We start from the raw sequence: 20,502 nt of genomic DNA on the forward strand, positions 1-20,502 counted from the left end.
TTTTCCCACTTTTCCAACAAACATGTAAGAAGCCATTGCTAGAAGCTTAATTTGTACCATTGTGTTTTTCCCCTTTTGCTTTGTTTTCTTGTAGCGCAATTATAAAAGATTTAAAAAAGCAAAAAAATTCTACTTGGCTGTACTTTTGATGTGTTTTGTCTGACAGAATCCAAAAGCAACGACACAAATTCATTATTTGCGATCCAGGAACGTAGATAAATATTTAAAGGGCAATAAAGAATGAAGTGAGCCACAGTGGTATGAATGTTTTATTTCAAAAACTGGATCAAGAAGCAAACATCATATGAAGAAGAAACAACTTAACTGCTCTTTTATGACCCTATAAATATATAGCACATGAGCTAATGTGTATCTGTGTATGTATAGTTAAAAAACAATATCTCCTCGAGGACTACAAGATACTGTGCGTTCACTGAACCAGTGTTTTCTTTATAATAAGCATAGTGGTTCTTACCCAGAGCTGCAGTACTGCTAAAAATCCAGGTTAACAGATAATTGTTTGTCACATTGAGAGAGAGCTGATTGGCTGATTGCATAATTCTGTCATTCTGATTGTTTTTTTTTTTTTTTAATGGTACTCATGAGGGAATATAGGAAGGGAACAATAACAACCAACTTTCCTTTTAATTTGAGATTGCAGCTATATAAATGTGGCTGTTCATAGTTCAGTTTTGGTTCATTTTTAAAGAAGAATGTTCTGCTTTTTTATAATAGAGATGGAGACAGAAGAGGTGACTAAGCAGTGGGATTCAATCCAAGATCAGCAAAGTGTCACTGTGGGTCAAGAGATGTGCCACTCTCACAGAAGCCTGCAACACAAGGGAGAGAAGTACTACTATTAACTATACGGTAGCTTAAACATCGTTATCTCCTGCATGCATTAGTACTGAGCATTTTATTTTCCTATATTTCTGAAAATATTGGCAATATAGGCTGGGCAGACACTGACCACAAGAATTTTCACCTTTTAATTTAGTCAATTATTCACTTGGTCTTTTACCCTATTGAATGACGGACTGATAAAAGCCACAGATCAAAGAATCAAAGCATAGTCAACTCACCGGTGTGTGTAACCCGTCTGTATTTACCCAACAGACAGAGGTCTGTCTTCTTCTGGAGGACAACTGGCTGGTCTTCTGGCCTTAGGCCAGTTGAGTGACGAGAGAATATGAAGGAGTACCCATCTAGGCAAGTGCCATCAGCGTCCACTAGTCTGCAGGAGTAGTGGACTGCGTAGTTGTCATAGTCAGTGTCAATAACCCAGTGGTCATCATCTAAGAGCATGGAGAGTGTAGAGGAGAGGTTACTTTTGCAAAACCATTCATTTACAAATTTTCAACTTACATACTGAGAAAAACAAAAAGCAACAAAGAAAGTATGAAGCCAAAATAACAGAAAAAAAAAATATATATATATATATATATGTATATTTTTTTCACTTAAAAAAAACATTAAAGTAATATTAATAATACAGCTGTTTGATCCAGTGGTGGATACTGATGTTTTAGTGATTGCATCCCGTGTCTAAAATTATTACTTAACCTCCTTTTTCTTTAATAACACAGTAAATACATAGTCATACCCTGATGTTAAAATTGAACTCAACAAAACACTAGTCGTTTTCCAGTGTCCGGGGTCACGAATTAAGTGCAGCAGTTGATAATTATGTTATATTATCAGTTGGCCTAAGGTCAAAATCCCCCCTTGGTGGTGACTATCAAGTAACAATTACAGTGTCTGATCGTTCATTGTTGAAAGGATTTCTTTTTAAAGTCTGAACAAAGACAAATTTGATTCAACATGAAAGTTAAAGGTGCTTTTCACTTCATAACTTACTTCCTGTCTGCAAGTAAGATGCAGCTCCCCAATACTTCATCTTAAACTTTGCAGGGTCAGCCGTCTCCTCGAATGTGGCGAACATGTGGGCACACATCTCCCAGTTGCTAGAGGTCAAACAGAGAGAATAAGTCATTACAAAAAATGTGAGACAAAAAGAAATCTCATATTGCAAATTGCACACGTTCAAAGCAAAAGCCTCCACAGAACAGAGCCTACTTGAGGATGATGACTCTGCCCTGGGCGGTGGCAGTCATTTTGCCATCTTCTTCAATATTTATCTGGGCCATGATGTTGTCAAGCAAGAACAAGCCTTCTGGATCCTTCTTCCCTACAGCATACCATGTCCCTGCATACTACGAGTAGAAGAACACATTAAAGAAAAATCACGGTGGAATAGTACTACTCAGAAATGATGTAAAACATTTTTTTAAATAACAACATAGTTAATATTTTTCAACTCACCCTAGTTTTGTCAAAATTCTGCATGACGTTGATGTTGGCTACCTGACAGTCCTGTGCCCAGGACAGTGCCAGGAGAGAGAGGGCTACAACGTACCGAAGCATTCTACCTCCGAGGAAAGAAGAAGAGAAAGAACGGCACAGACCACAGACAGTTAGAGAAAAAACAGGAGGCATAATGGAGAACAACAACAGAAATACAGACATGCACACTGCACTGCAAGTCCTCAAGATGAGCAGAATGTAATGAAACTCCAAAAAGTACTTCCACAGGGCTACAATAGTGTTTAAAAAATAAAACCAATACCAGAAAAAATGAGATATCTTTAAATATTTGACTGAAAATGTAAAAGCAAAACCCCCCCTAAAACAATCCATATGAGTGTGTACCTTGATACCACAAAGACTCCAAAGAAATCCTCTGATTTTCAGTCTGGACTGGCCTTAAATACAGCTGGCCAGTATTACATAATAACTTCTGGAGACCCAGAGCGCCCCTGCTTTCCCCACAGCGAGTTTGCCTTCCATTGGACAAACATTTACGTAACCGCACACCCCACTCCTATTGATTTGTGTGTTCTGCACATTTGGTGGACCACCCCTCCCAGTCTCCACCACAATATCTGTTTTTTCACTTATTGCTAAAGGATTCCTATTTTTATCAATGCAATGACTGGTAGAACCAGGAAGATCGGATCTACATGTATATGTACACATGTTGCACACGCTGAGAAAACAGTTTGTCACCAGACCTGAATAGGTTTTCAAAGAGCAAACAGTTCGTGTTTTCTCAGACTTGACTTTAATGAGTGGAATATTTTTTGTGTGGATAGATCCATGTTGTTTGTTTGAAGAAAGATCACAAAATTCTTTTTTGAGGGGGGAGGGCTCTTTCTGTATTTGCCAAAGAAATCATAAAACACGCTTTGACCAGCATCTGTGTTATTGCACCAGTTGTTTTCATCTTCCAGCTCCGTGTTTGTGTAACTGGAGCTCAGAGTCCACGCTCGGCAGAAAATAATCAATGCGAAAGAAAGGTGATTACGTCTTTTCTAAAAGCAAAGTCTGGAGTTTCAAACGGAGGTCAATAATGATAGGAACTGTTAGCACAACATATATGGAAGCTGATCTTTATGCATTTTAACCTTTGGGATTAATCCATGTCAATGAAATCCAGAGCACTTAATGCTGTCGATCATAGCTGAACACAAAAGAAGTTTATCGTGCTGAAGAAAGTGGATCGTGCTCGATCGCCATCAGGCATGAACAATATTGTGTTTCCCAAATGTTTCACGCTTGCATTATTTTGTTTTTTTGAGGGGTTTGCACAGTTAAAATACACTTTGGCATAAAAAAGAAATACCTACTCTACTCTCTAAGACAGGTCTGTTTTTCGTCTGCTGGGGCTTTTTCTTTTAAATACATTGATGCTGTTGTTTTTCACTAAGATCGTAAAACCAGTCTTCTGAGAGCCCGGCTGAATAAAGAAGAGCAAAAGTGAAGCCAAACATCTGCAGATTACATAACCAAAGAGCTGACCAGCTGAAAAACAGGGCAATCACTCTTGAGTAGAAATAATAGCTCCTGGAATTTGGCCAGAGGTGCTGTAACATTTCACAATTGTGAACACTGGCCAAGAACCTATATAAATTGCACTGCCAGATTTGTCTGTGCGTTAAACATTTATTGTGTGCGGGTGAATAGGAATGTAGTGCTTGAAGTAAGAGCGAGTTTCTTTTTTCTCATGGAAAAGTAAGTTAGTAAAAATCCCTGTATAAAATTGGAACTTGAGTAAAACACCTCATGGCTACATCCACAGTCCCCATCTGAACTTTGGAGCTTTGAAGAGGGCAAAAGCACTGAACACGCACCGATTGAATTTGGGTAGAGTAGTATGTCCCCTTGTAACATAATCCAATCAAATTCCACCCCTACCTGTGCCCTTAAGGGCCAAAATGTAGGACTGACAATGTCAAGATGTATTGGATATACATTGTACAGATTAAATTAAATGATTAGGAGAGCAATTTGCAAATCTCATCTCATCTTATCCAAATAGGTCAATCATTCACAAGGATCCATTAAGTGCAGTGGTTTTTAATCATCAATCGACCTATTTAGCAAAATGCTTACAACTTTCTTATGTTCCAATTACTGGCATTTGTAATTATTTTATAGTATCTTTTTTTAATTGTTGTCTTTTCTGTTATTATTCTATTCCTCTACATATGTACACATTCATCTAATGTATATACTATATATATAATGTTCTTCCTCTTACCCCCCCCCCACACACACACACACACACACTTTTGCACATGTCGAGGAGCGTGTCAGGTTACATTTCACTGTGTGTTATACTTGTATAACTGTGTGACAAATAAAGAACCTTGAACCTTGAACCTTGAAAACATTTCTCCCACTGAAAACGCTATGTCCAGATGTACATAATCAACCTTTTGGGATATATAAAGGATAGTGCATGTGGGGGTTGGGGGGAGAGGACACATTGTGTAACCAAAGTAAAACAAGCTCACATCTGTGAAGCTTAAGGTCCAAAAACACAATGATGTCAAACAATGAATGAATAATTATCAACACAAATCGGCTGTCTGCATTATTTATAAAATCATTCTGATTTTGCTACAAATTCTGTTCATGATTTATTTGTTATTTGTAATGTTACCATATGTGGACATTAACAAAAGGTAATAGTTAGTGTTACATTAAGAATATCATCTATATGTGATATCATTGGGGTTTTTAGAAGTGGTAGTAAAAACACTCCATGATCACAATATGCAGTTATGGTATCCATTTTATTAACATCAAGAATCTAATGTTAACCATGCCCCAGATTGTATGGAGATAGCACATAGACACATATAAACATACAAGCCAATAGTCTGAGGAGTGAAAATGTGTCTGTAAAATAACAATATGACCTGGACTTTGGGCACAATTTGGCTGAAGACTCTGTATATGATCCTTGTATGTAATTTTGATTAAATTCAAACTAATACTGTTTCGTTCTCTTGTCACACAATGGATTCCACAAGCTCATGTGTCCTTTGGCTAGATGAGCTAATAATAAAATAAAAGCTGTGACAAATTCAGGACTCCTGAAGATACCTGGTGTTAATCAAAACTGATTTAACTTTGACAGTGTGACTTCATGTGTGACAGCTGAGCTGCCTGGTGTGTGCATAATTTGCCATGGCCGATCCTTTTCTACATATAGGTTTATGTTTAATAGAGGGCATGGTTAGCACCAATGGATGAAGAACATTGAGAAGATCCTGGATTTGAATCCATTGAGCTGCCAGGTGGGCTTTCTGTGTGGCATTTGCGTGTTCTCTCTGTACCTGTGTGGGTTCTCTCCAGGTTCTCCAGCTTCCTCCCACAGTCCAAAACATGCTGTTGGGTTAATTGGTGATTATAAATTAGCTGTAGGTGCGAGTGCTTTTCTGTCTCTCTGTGTTAGCCCTTATAATAGATGGGCAACTTGTCAAAGGTGTACACCACCTTTCGCCCTATGACATCTGGGATAGGCTCCAGCCAAAATGAAAACCTGAACTGAATAAAAAGATGGATGGCTTTAATAGATAAAAATGTGCTTAAATGATAATCCGCTGTCAATGCATACTGTCATGTCACGAAGAATGACTCCTTTAAACACAACTTTACCTCCTCATTGATATCCTACTACTATCAGAAAGATCAAAAAGATTTGTTACAGTAGCATGCACTGCACATAAAAACATCTCCTTCTGTTTGCTAGTATGCATGGATCATGTAAAAGTAACAAACAAACACCTCAGTAGTGTGTGCTTATTAATCAAAGGTGATAAAATCTTACAAAAAAGGAAATAAAAGAAAGGATAATGAATAAAATGAGGGCATATTTGAAAAAAATGTATATTAGACTGAGAAATTTGGTGTCTTTGTATCCAGGAAGAAACAATTCCTAATAATCCTTATGCACCTGAGGTCTGTACTAGCTAGCTGCTTTCCGTCCGTGCTGGTGGGCAGATAAAGTGTAATGGTTAGAAAATTTGTGTTTGGACATGTTTGATCTCACAGTGCTTCGTCTAACAAATGTGCAAATACATTCCGACAGGACCTGAATTATGTTGGTATCAAATGTTCAGCTACTGAACTACTACTGAATGAATGGAATTGCAGAGAGATCAAAATAACTGGTCCTTTTGTCCCTAGTGTCATATCCTGAAAAGTACTCAAAACACACAAAATATAATAAAATGTTTTTATATATTTGTAGAAAACACATATGAATACACAACCAAGAAAATACCCATCTGATAGCTGATTTTCTGTCTGCCTGTCCTTCCTCCTCCACACACTAGAAGCCAACCACCTCCTCCCGCTGTGAAATTGACTAGTCTAATTTATTTCCACAAACCCTGCTAAATCCGCACGCCCACACACACACCTTTTGTAGTTCTCACTTTTGATAGGCTTGTCTCCTTAATCCTTACAGCAGAAACAAATAAATAAATAAATAAGTAGAAAAAAAAATGGGACACTCCTTTTCTCAAAGACCTGCCAGCAGCTAACCAGACAGTGGCTTTCGGTTAATAATAGCCAGCCATGGTTGTTTTGTACCCATCCAAGTTCAGCTAATTGGCCAATTTCCAGTTCCAGCACTGATGCCTCCACGAAGGTTTCATTAGAGCGCAGGTAGGCTGCCCACACACTGTGAGCTTTAAATAGACGATTATGACCAGGGACACAATCGCTGCCAGAGACTGATGCTATTTAAGTAAACTACTTCCTCCACTGTAGCAGCAACCACAATAACACAACAGTGACAAACCTAAAGCAAGGTTGGCTCGCTAGGAAAGCCCTCAATTTAATTCATAACTACAGTTAACAGTGACTGCACATTAGCCTGTAGCAGGGATTCCCAAAGTGTGGGCCGGGGCCCCCTGGTGGACTGCAGTAAAAACATAAATTTAGTTCAAAACTGCTTACTCAGTATGCACCGTTACATATTTACATAAATGTATTTATTTATATAAAAAGTCAATTAAAACTGGTAATAGGAGATGTTTAGTTTTTGATATTACTCATTACCCTGACCTAGATTTATTGGAGTTTGTGTCCCAGTGGTGAGTGGTTCATGCATTGGCCTTAGCACTTTGCTCTGACTGGGTAGTATAGCTGGGCAGATCTATTTAAATATTGATAGTATCAATACCGATGCAGGTATTGGTAGTAGTGATACTAGCACAATAGTATCAATCAATATAATAGGATACCAGTCTCTATCCTATTATTTCAGGATGTACGCCACTGAATTGTGTTAAATTAATTATTTTGTTTGGAAATTACAATAATATACCTCAAACACTCACTATGAAAAATGACCCAAAGTGCTTAAGAGACAAAACCAAAAAACACAGTTTCAAAATATAATAAGCACTGAAAAAGCTGTTTTGTTGTGTTAACTAATTGTTGTGGAAAGTAAAAGTCACATTGATTTGATGGTCATTTAAAATGTGTTCAAAATGTGCAAACTGCTGATGATTCATGTAATAAATCATAACACAGTTACACAAGCTGCCTTTTGAAGTTAAAGGTTTTACTATCAGTATTGATATCAGCAATACTGGCTCTGCATTTGCTTGGTGTTGCATTGATATCAAAATTACTACTGGGTAGCACTAGCCAGTAATTTATAGCCAACAGTCTGTGTTGTTTATGCTTATTAAATAATATTTTCAAGGTAAAACATCACTTTGTCTTGTATTTTGATTAGAGTGAAGATTTAAGATTGAGTGGGCCCCATGAGAGTTTGTGGTTTTTGAGTGGGCCACAGCACTCTTGACGTGACTTGATCTGACTGTTTTTTGTTGTCTCTGTATCATCATAGGGTCTATATCTTAAAGCACCTTGAGGTGAGACAGTTGTAGTAATTTGGTGCCGTATAAAAAAAACTGAATTTGGGAATGGCTTGCCTGTAGGTTGGTAGAGGAAGTGATAGAGTACTGCTGTGTATCTCGTAGAAAGCTACTTTCAGCTGCTCGTTGTCACACGGGGTCACCACAGCATGCAGCTCCGCATGTTTTGTTTTGGCAGAGTTGGACGCCGGATGCCCTTCCTGACAGGGGATTTGTGTCTCAGACTGGAATCAAACCAGCAACCTTTCACCTGTTTGCTGAATGTGTAAACCACTAGACGATGGATCCACACTGATGTGACTCTTATATACAGCTAGAAATGAATATTAGGGCAAAAAAACACTTATTTTGGGGGCAAATTTTTAGTTGGGGTGCTGGCCAGCTATTTAATCCCCCTACAGCTGCAGGGACGCAAGTATCAGCCAATTTCATGGCAGCTATTTTTAACCGAATCAGATAAATACAGGTAACAGCATCTTACTAAGACGTTAATGAAGCTTCTGTCCTATTGAACCGCAGGGGATAAATTAGCATTATTGGTAACACCTGTGTTGCTATTTCCTGTCCTAAAGGTAACTAAGGTCTGTGGACTTTAGTTTCTGGCCAAAATGCCTGACACCCTGTTTCTTCAGTGACAGCTCCCTTTTGTTATTCTTTACCTCTCCACCATGCCCAGCCTGACATCTGACCTGACGACAATCTGTTTCTCCTCCCTCCAGCTTCACATAGCAAGGATTGCCCGATATAAAATGATCAGCGCTGGGATTTGCGGCCTAAGGACGCTTAAAGCAGGAGGTTTAATGTCATGACGTCACGTTAATTAGCGCCACTTTGATCCTTTCAGCCTCTTAGCCACACTCTGCCCTGTTCTGTCTGTCGGTTGCCACGAGATGCGTTACTCCCTTTGGGGACCACGGAGGAGGATGCACAGAGGCTCAAACGGACACTATTGATCCATCCACCCCTGCAGGCCCCAGCACAGCTCCTACCCTCCAGCTTGGCACTTTTTCCCCTGCAGGTGATGCTTTTTTAAAAGAAACAAAAACAAAAAGGGGGGGACTGTGGCATAAAAAAGAAAGAAAAAATGGCAGACAAGGATAGTGTGGAAAAATATCTGGAAAACAACCCGCAGTTTGCAAAAGAGTACTTTGATAAGAAGCTGCGCGCTGAAGCTCTCACCGCCGCCTTTTCGGCCGACGTGGACATCAAAGACACCGCTTCGTTCAAGGATGTTAACGCCTTGCAAGAATCCGCCATCATTTTCGAGCTCGTCAAGGAGCTGCAGAAGCCGGAGAACATGGAGCCGGCCCTCCACAAAGTGCTGCAGAGAGTGGCCCTCATCATACAGGCTGACAGGCTCAGTTACTACGCGAGTCGAGGCAGAAACGGAACACTTGAGCTCGCCACCAGCCTCTTTGACGTGACTCCGACCTCCAAGTATGAGGCTAACCTGGTCGATCCGCAGACCGAAATCGTGTTTCCTCTGGAGATGGGTGTTGTCGGTTTTACCGCCACCTCCAAAAACCCGCAGAATGTTCCTGATGTGTCAAAGGTGAGGAGTTGTGAAGTTTTGTGATAAAATAAATAAACAAAACAAACTCAAAGAAAAAGTAATAATCTAGGTTAAAAATAAATAAATAATAATAAAAATGACTAAATAAAATATTTTTTTCTTTTTTTTAATAAAGGCTTTCATACAGAAATCAGCTACTATAAAAAAGAGGCAATATCATAGTTTGTATCTATTTCCTACATTTATATTAATCTTCCCTGTATTATTTATATTTAATAAGGGTCCTGCTATAGTAAATACCGAAATAAGCTAATAACAGAGAGGAAACATATATTTTTCACATCGTGCCATGTTTTTTTTAAACCAGGTAAATATCAGAATTATTTGTCATGTGTCTGCATCTACTGCAAAAATGTGCCTGCAGTATTGATTGTCTTCATCTTCTAACTGAAGACAGTTACTAATTATATAAAAATGTAATTTAGTTGTTTGTTCGAAAATTAAAGGTTCTGGTAGTTGATGAACATATGAAAATTTCATGGCCTTTGTAGTTTCAAATAAATAGTTTGGTTTAATAAGACCTGCTGTAAGTTATTTGCTTTTTCTCTCCCCTCAGAATCCAAAGTTCTCTGACTTTGTGGACAAACAGACTGGATACAAGACCAAAAGCATGATGACCTTCCCTCTGATGGCTGAAAAAGAGTGCCTTGGAGTTGTCATGGCGCTAAACAAAATAGGAGCAGAGCATTTCACTCCAGAAGATGAGGCGGTAAGGATACAAGCTTAAGTGTGTATATATATATATATACATATATATGGGGTTATCCCTAATGGCTTTCAGTGTGTTGCATTACATAATGGTATTAGAGTGTCATCAAACGATTATTACGCCCTCTTTGTCTTAACGTCTAAACTGCATCTTATTTGGCAGTAATTGTGTTAAACACATGCATAGTTGCTCTTCTTTTACTTTCAAAATCCTGCGCTCAAGCCGTTTGAAATGTGCAGCTAAATAAAGGTTATTGGCATAATTACATCTTACCAGTGGGGTGCAAAACACTTCAATTATGTCAGTGGGAGCCAATCAGACCTGAGTGACTCGGTGCGATTGCTTTCGAGCACTAACGTTTAAGTAAGGCATAAAGATTTAAGTATGATTCTGTTATCTCTGTAGTCTGCATCAGAGACCATTCACTACTGCCTCTGAAGCCATACGCTCACAATGAGGTACAATTACTGAAAGATTAAACTGGGTCAGAAGGAAATTTGTGTTTTTACAGACTCTTGGGAGTCTGGCGATAGTGTCTGGTAACAGTGATGATTTTCAGAAAGAGAGAATTGGCTGATGTGCAGGGCAAAGCCTTTAACTCTTAAGATTAAAATCTTGCACCTTACAAATGTAATTTCCAGCGTTTAAGAAAAAAAACACACCCACTTAGGATCAGAGTGAAATGAGATTTCACCTGCTTTCTATCATATTATTCCTACACAGTTACCGTTATACGCCAAATGGTGTTGCGACGTTGCGCTGTAGCAGTAAAGGTTCTCATGTGTCACAGCTTTGAACCTGCTGTCTAATCTGATTTGGTCCTTAGCTCTTCCACAAGTACATGAACTTTGCTCAAGTCATCGCCCTGCAGCACTACACAGCCTACATGTGGAATGTGGAATCCAGGAGAAGTCAGGTAAACCCAACTGTGCCATGTGTTCAGTCTAAAATCACTGATGATTCTGTCTCCTTTAAAATCTGTATTTAAAGAAAAAAGAAAAATAAGCATTTCCCCCACATGCTTTCCTGCATTCATGTTTTTACTTCTGACTTTAGGTGCTGCTCTGGTCAGCCAGTAAAGTGTTTGAGGAGTTGACAGACATTGAGAGACAGTTCCACAAAGCACTGTACACCGTAAGGACCTATCTACAATGCGAAAGATACTCAGTGGGTCTGTTGGACATGACCAAAGAGAAGGTTGGTTTTGCAGAATTGATTCAGTTATGCAGTTGGGTAGCTGCACACATAAATAACCCGATGCAGTCATTTCCTGGGTTTTATTTTCCTCCAGGAATTTTATGATGAATGGCCGGTGAAACTTGGAGATGTGGAACCTTATAAAGGACCCAAAACACCAGACGGCAGGGTAAGACGTTCATTTATACCTTCATTAAATCAGTTCTCTTTTTCCATGTGGCATTTTTACCTAATTGCATTTTTTTTGCAAAGATCATCAGGTTTGCTTTTTGTACAGGAAATCAACTTTTACAAGATCATTGACTACCTCCTGGAAGGCAAAGAAGAAATCAAAGTCATACCGTGAGCAACACTGGCTACATACAAATGCACTCAAACATTTCATTTCAATATACAACATAAAAGCAGACCAAAGTGCACTTCCCAAAAACGCTGACTAAGTAATTTTCTGCTCTTTATCACTTCTTCTCCTTCTCGCCTGTCAGCTCTGGCATCACTACATCACCCAAAATGAATAAAAAAAATAAAAATAAAGTCACTAACGAGGAGCCTATAGAGAGTTTCTAGAGCTCGTCTTGGCACAGCAGTGCGTTAGGATCATGATATTCATTTGTAATTTAATTAGTAATTTAACAACAAGTCAAACTACTAATTAAATTGAGTACAATTACTTTAATAAAGTAAGTTGATTACATGTGAATTTTCCTGGTAATTGTGTTACAAAAGTGCAAACTACAACTTTAAATCGACTGGAATCTGGTCAAATAAAACTTACTTGATTCAGTTTACCACAAGAATGAATTATTTTAAGAAATAAACATTTTATATTTCAGTTGCATTTTACTCAAAATTATTACCTCATGTTTATGGGGGCAAATAATTTTTTTGCGAGTATGTGTCCTCCTTGACTTGTAATTGAGAACATTATAAATTTGAGAGGCTACATTTTTCAAAATAAAAGTCCTAGCTAGTCCATGTACAAAATGGTCAAAATTGCAGGTAGTCAGTGCATTTTAAAATAGTTGAAGCAGTCACGCTTGCTCACAACATTCATCTTCTATTTAGGTCAGAAGTAATTCTGTGGGGGGGGGTCTGATGAATGTTATTTGAAGACTAACAAGAAGGTGTATATGAGTAAGTCTGCTTTGAAAGAGTGCCCACTGTTTAATATGTGTCTCACTCAAATTCACCTTGCTGTGTGTGCTCCTTTTTGCAGTGGTCCCCCAGCCGATCACTGGGCTTTGGTTAGCGGCCTACCAACCTATGTGGCAGAGAATGGCTTTGTAAGTACATTTTCTTTTTAGCTGAATTACCAAAACGAGCAAAGTATGAAAGTAACTTGTGTACCCATCAACAACTGATGCGGTCTGATTAAAAACCAGTTGTGCATATAACCGGTGCATTTATGTGGAATACAATCTGCAAACTTTAAAGGCCACATGCAACAATCAAAGATAGATTGATTAAAACTGTTGATACATGTGAAAATATTTTTTTGTGACTGCTTGCAGATTTGCAACATGATGAATGTGGCTGCAGATGACTACTTCACTTTCCAGGTGCGGGACTTTTTCCTCTCTTTGTGCTTGGATGGTTAATGCACATTAACGCGAAAACATAAAACGTACAAAACACATCGCCGTGTCTTTCAGAAAGAGGCTGTGGACGAGATGGGGTTTGTCATCAAAAATGTCCTGTCGCTGCCCATCGTCAACAAGAAGGAAGAAATCGTGGGCATCGCCACGTTCTTCAACAGGAAAGACGGCAAACCGTTCGATGAATATGACGAACAGATCACTGAGGTTGGCGTCCTCTCTCACCCTCGCTGTGACCCTCACACACAATGTCATGTTGTTGTTTGTGTGTAAATCTTTAGCACTCCTCTGTAGCAGAAAACTGCATGAATTTGCATGTTGGCTGTATTACTACGCATATATTACATGAGGGAAAGTGTTTTTAGAGGAGTTTGATGTAAATCAGGGTTATGCGGGGTCACAGCTCAGTAGATCCCGCTTCTTTTTTCTCATGCTTTCTTGATCTCGTTGTTTGCACCAGGCCCTGACACAGTTCCTCGGCTGGTCAGTGCTGAACTGTGACACCTATGACAAGCTGAACCGTATGGAGTGGAGGAAGGATATCGCCCAGGAGATGCTCATGTACCAGACCAGATGTACCACGGATGAGCTGCAGTCCATTCTGGTTAGCGTCACCTTGCCTTTTTCTTTCCCGAAACTTACCTCTGACCTCTCAGCATTTGTTCGAGAAGCAATTTAAGCAGGGATTTAAAGTAGTCAAAGGGTAATGCACTGTGAAAAGCTTATTGAGTAGCAGTCCTACATTACCAGCTATTAGGGAACTGATAGGAGGTCTAATAGATGATATATCCACTTGGCAAGAGAAGATTTGACAAGAGTTTACAAGGGTACTTCTGGGAGTACTTGTCTGAAATCTCTGAAAGTATAACATAACATGCAATGTAAATGTCAGCTGAAATGATTGTTCTCTCGTTTACAACCAGAACACCAAGGAGAAGTTTGATGCCGATCCTGAAGACTGCGACCAGAAAGAGATGTACAAACTGTTGGTGAGCTGCTCATCAGTCAATCGTTTCATTTAGTTTGAACCAAAATAAAGTTGGTCCACAAGAAAGACACTATAAGCATTTCAGGGAATAATCCATGAATGTCATGTGTTTCTGTTCAGAGGGCAAACATCCCGGTGGCAGACAACGTCAACGGCGAGAATCTGTACCTGTTCTCCTTCAGCGACTTCCCCGTGACCGAGTTCGACCTCATCAAAGCCGGCATTCGCATGTTCTTCGAACTCGGAGTCGTCGAGAAGTTTAAAGTTCCCGCAGAAGTGAGTCGTATAATCAGACGCTTGCTTTGATAAACCTGTTCAAACAAGACGCGCTCGAACTGCTCTCCCAGTTCTTTTATCATTTCTCGACGTGGCGTTCTTGTCCTTAAATGCTCCCGAAGCAAAGTTCTGATGCAAACATAAAGATGATCATCATGTTCCAAATCCTTTGGAACTTAAAACTGCTGCTATTTTATTAATAATGAGAGAAGAGACGAGCCTTGGGGACACAGAATGTTCGTGGCATCATCTGTGAATCTTTTTTGGCAACAGGCAAGCTGCCATGGCTCTGGGAACAAAGAAGTGGATGCGATCCTTAATTAGACTGTCGAAGTGTGCCATGCTGTACTGCAGTTACAAATATGAGTGATTCTCTGTAGTGCTGTAGGGCAAGAGTTGCTTTCCTTAGGCATGGAAAGAAAGTGCACCACCTATACAATTTCCTCTCCTTTTTGCTTTGTTTTTAAATCCGAACCCTCCCTTTCCCCCTCAGACGCTGACCAGGTGGATGTACACCGTGAGGAAGGGTTATCGTTCCATTACCTACCACAACTGGAGGCACGGTTTCAACGTAGGCCACACTATGTTCTGCCTGCTGCAGGTAAGGCCTGCACAACATCCAGTTCTTGCTACATAGATTAAGCACAAGCCTTTTAAACTTTTCTAAGCTCTTATTTGACTCTTTCTTCTACTACAGACAGGAAAGCTAAGGAAATACTACACTGATCTCGATGCCTTTGCCATGGTGGCCGCTGCTTTCTGCCATGATATCGACCACAGAGGAACAAACAACCTCTACCAGACAAAGCAAGTCAAACCGACTCTTTTATGAACGTGTTTGGCAAAATATGGACCGGTGTCTAAACTGTCTTTTTTTTCCCCCTGTAGGAGTGCAGCTCCTCTGGCCAGACTTCATGGCTCCTCCATCATGGAGAGACACCATTTGGAGTACAGCAAGACTCTAATGGGGGTGGAGGTACAACATTTTTTCTTGTCCAGTAATTTCAGTTGTGATATTTAAAAAGGAAAAACACACACGTTTGATCACTATTTATGATCTCCCACAGAGCTTGAACATCTTCTGCAACCTCCAGAAGCGTCAGTTTGAGAATGTGCAGCACTTGTTCGACGTCTGCATCATCGCCACAGATCTGGCGCTTTACTTCAAGTAGGTTTGCTGCAGATCGGCCGTTTTGCAGCCACAGTTAATGCGAGACGAAAAACAACGGCTAGTCGAAGACGTGATCGCAAAAGCTGTAAAAAAGCAGCCCAGTTGATGTGACCTGTTTCTCTTCACACAGAAAGAGAACCATGTTCCAAAACATCGTGAATGCCACGGAGCCAATGACAGACGAAAAAGAGGCCACGGCTTTTGTTTCCAACAACCCCATCAGGAAGGAAATCATCATGTATGTAAACTGATTTAACGTGCTGAGAAAAGTCTGTCCAGTTGACTTTAGAAAGATGAGGAGATTTCTGAGACAGCAGGCCACGGCAAATCATCAGCGTGTTGCACGTCCTGTTTTTTTTTTCTTTGTCCCTCTGACTGTGTGTTTGTCTCACACCTTCAGGGCCATGATGATGACAGGTTGTGACTTGTCAGCCATCACCAAGCCCTGGGAGGTACAGAGCAAGGTGGGTGACCTTTACAGCGCTGACATGGCCTGATTTCAAAATATCAGGTGAAGTTCACAAGAAAATAAAAACTCACACTAGTACGGGAAGAAATAAGCTATTTGTGTTATTCTGTTTGATATCAGTAAAAAAGTTCCATATTTATAGCTGCTAGAAGACATCCTGACCTGATCCGGTGAAATCCCATGTGTAGTTTGAAGAGTACTGAAAATAACTCGGCGGCGCTCATGCTGTACTTCCGCCACTGCGTGCCTTTGATTTCCCTGCATCACGCTTTGTTCTGTTTGTCGCCCTGTTTTGTCTGCAGGTGGCTCTGATGGTGGCTGCTGAGTTCTGGGAACAGGGCGATTTGGAGAGAACTGTTTTGGACCAGCAACCAATTGTAAGAGCCGCACCCCCTCCTGTGGCTTTCTTCTTGTCCGTTCACGTTTTGGTTTGTTTTTTTAGCATTACAGAGCAACTGTTTGACCCTCTTTCACCTGAAAACTCTTCCTCTTGTCTCTCTCAGCCCATGATGGACAGAAACTGTGCCGAACAGCTCCCCAAGATGCAGTGTGGTTTCATCGACTTTGTGTGCTCATTTGTGTACAAGGTGAAAACTTTTTTCTTTTTTTTTTACACTGTGCCGCCCTGCCAAAAGATGACTAGTGGAGGCTGGTAGTGAAACAGACAAGAAAGGAAGTCTGGTCTATGTTGCAATAGTTTATCTGTATTTTTAAACAAGCGCCAACACTACTGCAACTGTGTAATCCTACTGTGAGGGGCCTTTAAGAAGGGCAAAGCCAAACAAAAATAACTTAGCACAGTCATTAACCTTACTCGGAGCCTTTACAGTGTTTCCAAGGCAATAATATTTATTTTCAAGCCCTCCTGAACAGCTCGATGAAAAGCCAGGTGTAAGTGTTCCCATATTTCATGAATAATAATTAGAACAGAGAGGACTCTGTGGTGATAAAGTTGAACATTCGATACAACAAAACGTCACTGCACAGCGCAGGAGCAAAAACATTGGTGCCGATTGCAAACTGGCAATTTCACACGCAGTGTCATTATTAGCTTTACAGAAAGCAGCGCAAGCGGCATCAACCATCTTAGGTTGTGTAACAGGATGTATTGAGATTACCTGTTGAGCCCAGAAGGAAGGCCAGCTACACGACAGGTGAAGAAATTTAAAGAAACTACAGGACCTTTGGGGACACCGTGCTGGTGTGGTTTGGGTCTGTTTGTCCACAGAGAAGAGACACAGGCATGTTCTGAGTGATCACCTTTGGGATTTTTCCTAATCATGGCACAAAGAAACAAAGGACTCTGTCTGCACCTGATCAGTAAATTTATAGCAGGCGTCCTTCAAATACCCAGCATGCTCTCTGGTTCTGACTTTAAGCCCAGCCATTTCTTTCTCCGTTCAAGTTTGGGCACCAGTTCTACATCACTGGAAAGCGTGTATAAGTAATTAGTGTTGCTGTTAATTTGTCACCAGATGGTATTTACACTAGAATAAACACATAGGCTACATCCATGAATCTGCTGTCCTTGCAGGCCAGTGCTGTAAGAGGCAGAACATATTAGTGCAAGAGGGGGGAAAAAACTGCATTCTTCCAGTTATTATATAACATAAGTAACACATACTTACATTTCATTTCTTTTTCTTTTTCCAGGAATTCTCAAGGTTCCACAAAGAGATCCAGCCTATGTTTGACGGCCTGAACAATAACAGGTCACACTGGAACGAGCTGGCTGAGGTATACAACGCGAAGATGAAGGCCATTGAGGATGAGAAGAAGAAACTAGAAGAAGAGGAAGCCAAGAAAGGTAAGAATATCTTTGTGCGATCATTAATCTGTTGGCTCGACAGAAGAGTTCATCTTTCTTTTTCTTTTTTTCTTCTTTGTATATTTAGCTGGTGGCGAAGGAGGGAAATCAAAGACGTGCACCATCTGTTAAGTTCCACCAGTGCTTGGATCTGAACTGATACAGTCTGTTTAGGACTAATCTAGACAACACTAGTCTTTCCTGGTCTGAAAGCTCATCTCATCGAAGCTTTTTCCTCGGTGTGGTCTCGCCTACACCGGTATAGTTCTGGTTATTCGCTGTTTCATTCATGTAGTCCGGTCCAGCCCTGTATGGTCTAGTCTGGTTCTGTGTAGCCTGCCAGGTCTGGTCTGCACTGCAGTTTGGAATAGACCCACCTAACCTTTTCTTCAAGGAGGGAAGAGTCAGAGACTTCACCGTGAAACCTGGAAGAGAAGCTGTTCGACTTTGAAAGCACGACACGTTTGAATCTTCTCCTTCTTGCTGAACAATGTTGTGGACATTTTTAAAGAAAAATCATACCGTCGCAAAAATTCCTTAGCGTTAACCAAAAATATTTCTGACATGTTTTAAAAGTGTGGCTGGATAAACTTAAATATTCAGGAAGGAAAAACTAGTTATGCGTAGTTCAGATAGGGTGCAGAGTGTGGGGTGTACACATGCCAAAGCATGTACAGTGCTGCAGTAGACAATTCAGAGAGCGCTCCTGTTGGCAGTCAGTTAACACGCAGTATATTTTAATACTGTAGGTCGCACAACGCACTTAGCTGCTGCTATTTTGACAGTGGCAGACGTGATAAAGTGAGGGAGGGCAGGCTGGGACACGTAACGTCATGGCTACGGACCTGAAGAAAGGGGCTAAAGGAAATGTGTGAAATGAATTCCTTCACATTAAGAGTAGGAAAGCTGCAATCTGAGGGATCTGTTAATGCTTTAGTGGTGAAAAGCAAGGAATGCATGTAATAGTGAGAAACGCACTGTCTTGAAATAAAGACCGATGTCTCTTACCTCAAAAGGCACTAAGAAGCTGTGTGAAGGTGTTTGTATTTTAATATGCAACTATATCTATATATACTTTTTTTTTTTTTGATTCTTTGAGTATTTTGTACTTGGACTGTCTTGGAAGGAGGATGGAGGGGAGCTTTGAAAGAGGACAAATTATCACTAGAATCACATCCAGACGTCGAGTCTGTGTTTTGAACTTTATCGTCAGCTTTGATGAATTCCTCTGAGCTGCGCTGAACTGGGAAAAGACACAATTTTACTACACGGGTATTAAGATTGAACTTACAATTTCTTATCGATTCCATTTAAAAGTGTTTTTAAATGTGAATGATTTCACGTGTTTATAGTTTATGGCATAGGAATTGTAAAATGTAAATTGTATAAACTTATTGAAGGTTGTAAAGGCAACTTTTGCTTCTTGTAAGCAGGCGAGCGTTGCAGTAGATCTACCTCTTCTGTAAGAGGATTTGATTGCCTGCCAGTGTTTGCGATGCACACAGCTTTAAAAAACCGTCTTACTGAGGAGGTAAAAAAAAAAAAAGGCTTATCATATATATGTGCAGAGACTTGTTTTTGTGAAGATGCAGCTAGAGCATCATTGATTGTACGGTGGTACAGGCCAAAGTCGTCTCCTTCTTTCTTCATTGATGTAACCGTGAGACAAATAAGACAATAACTGCTCAACTCAGTGTAAATCTATGCCACCCACGTAAAACCAAATTGAACCGATCTGGGCTGAAAACGTAAGAGTTTACAGTGCAAGCAGAGTGCACTTTCTTGTTAGCACTGTGGCTGTGGCTTTCATCTCCCTGTTACGCAATGTCTCCTCTAATCAATGGGGCATCAATCAGAGGCACTTGATCCTATCAGAAGGGCTTTGGGAGTACCTGGAAACTACCTTGTCTGCTGCTTGAGGTGAAGCGAGGAGCCGTTGTAATCCCTGGATCCAAAACTGTGCAAAAAAACAAACATTTACGAAATGTGAGAGATATGTTTCAGTGATTTCATAATCTTATCTTGCTGCACACATTTTATATGAAATCTTACACCATCAGTTCTGTCTCCAGTTATGTAAAAAAAAAACAAAAAAAAACAGCCCCTTGGCTTTTCTTTTGGATCCTTTGTGTGACACAAAAAAGCACTATATACTTTCTACTTAATCCATCAACTGTCATTCAGACATTAGAGCTCTATCATTTGATGTATGAAATGACCTCTGTATGAGTCATGAGATGTAATATGTGTAAGCAAATAAAGGATATTATGGATGCAAAAGAGTAAAGCGCATCGCTTTTTTGGGCTTGGAAATAGGACAGCACGTGCAGAGGCGACGCTTTCTCTCTTCTTCGCAAGTTGAGTTATGCACATTAAAGTTAAACACAGGCAGAGAGTGAACCTGAGATCCTCTGGGCTTAGCTGCGACAGTGCTCGTCGGAAAGCCATATATCACCGGGGGATCTTAGAGGCTC

The 20,502-nt window shown here is 40.2% G+C and overlaps 2 protein-coding genes and 1 long non-coding RNA gene across 3 annotated transcripts; 1 reads left to right on the plus strand and 2 right to left on the minus strand.

Annotated features, from left to right (window-relative positions):
- Nucleotides 1–256: 256 nt before the first annotated feature.
- Nucleotides 257–2,838, minus strand: rbp4 (retinol binding protein 4, plasma). The gene is made up of 6 exons (XM_084937698.1): nucleotides 2,710–2,838; nucleotides 2,323–2,425; nucleotides 2,077–2,213; nucleotides 1,858–1,964; nucleotides 1,083–1,295; nucleotides 257–830 (listed from the first exon to the last, which is right to left on the minus strand). The coding sequence occupies exons 2-6, from the start codon at nucleotides 2,422–2,424 to the stop codon at nucleotides 793–795; spliced, it is 597 nt and encodes a 198-aa protein (XP_084793824.1). The 5' UTR covers nucleotide 2,425; nucleotides 2,710–2,838; the 3' UTR covers nucleotides 257–792.
- Nucleotides 2,839–8,761: 5,923 nt separating this feature from the next.
- Nucleotides 8,762–20,323, plus strand: pde6c (phosphodiesterase 6C, cGMP-specific, cone, alpha prime). The gene is made up of 22 exons (XM_084937699.1): nucleotides 8,762–9,795; nucleotides 10,373–10,525; nucleotides 11,352–11,441; nucleotides 11,582–11,722; nucleotides 11,817–11,891; nucleotides 12,000–12,064; nucleotides 12,939–13,005; nucleotides 13,234–13,281; nucleotides 13,375–13,524; nucleotides 13,778–13,921; nucleotides 14,241–14,306; nucleotides 14,426–14,581; nucleotides 15,075–15,182; nucleotides 15,279–15,388; nucleotides 15,470–15,557; nucleotides 15,649–15,749; nucleotides 15,883–15,990; nucleotides 16,153–16,216; nucleotides 16,524–16,598; nucleotides 16,725–16,808; nucleotides 17,875–18,028; nucleotides 18,117–20,323. Exons 1-22 carry the CDS (start codon nucleotides 9,328–9,330, stop codon nucleotides 18,158–18,160), a joined length of 2,559 nt encoding a protein of 852 aa, XP_084793825.1. The 5' UTR covers nucleotides 8,762–9,327; the 3' UTR covers nucleotides 18,161–20,323.
- LOC146381608 (uncharacterized) lies at nucleotides 16,906–17,938 on the minus strand. Its single transcript, XR_014801122.1, has 2 exons — nucleotides 17,850–17,938; nucleotides 16,906–17,762 (listed from the first exon to the last, which is right to left on the minus strand). It is a non-coding gene; the product is annotated as an uncharacterized LOC146381608 (long non-coding RNA).
- Nucleotides 20,324–20,502: the final 179 nt, after the last annotated feature.

This window comes from Perissodus microlepis, chromosome 8 (assembly GCF_051167445.1).
Source record: "Perissodus microlepis isolate ML-2025 ecotype Zambia chromosome 8, ASM5116744v1, whole genome shotgun sequence".
In the NCBI taxonomy this organism is placed as follows: domain Eukaryota; kingdom Metazoa; phylum Chordata; class Actinopteri; order Cichliformes; family Cichlidae; genus Perissodus; species Perissodus microlepis.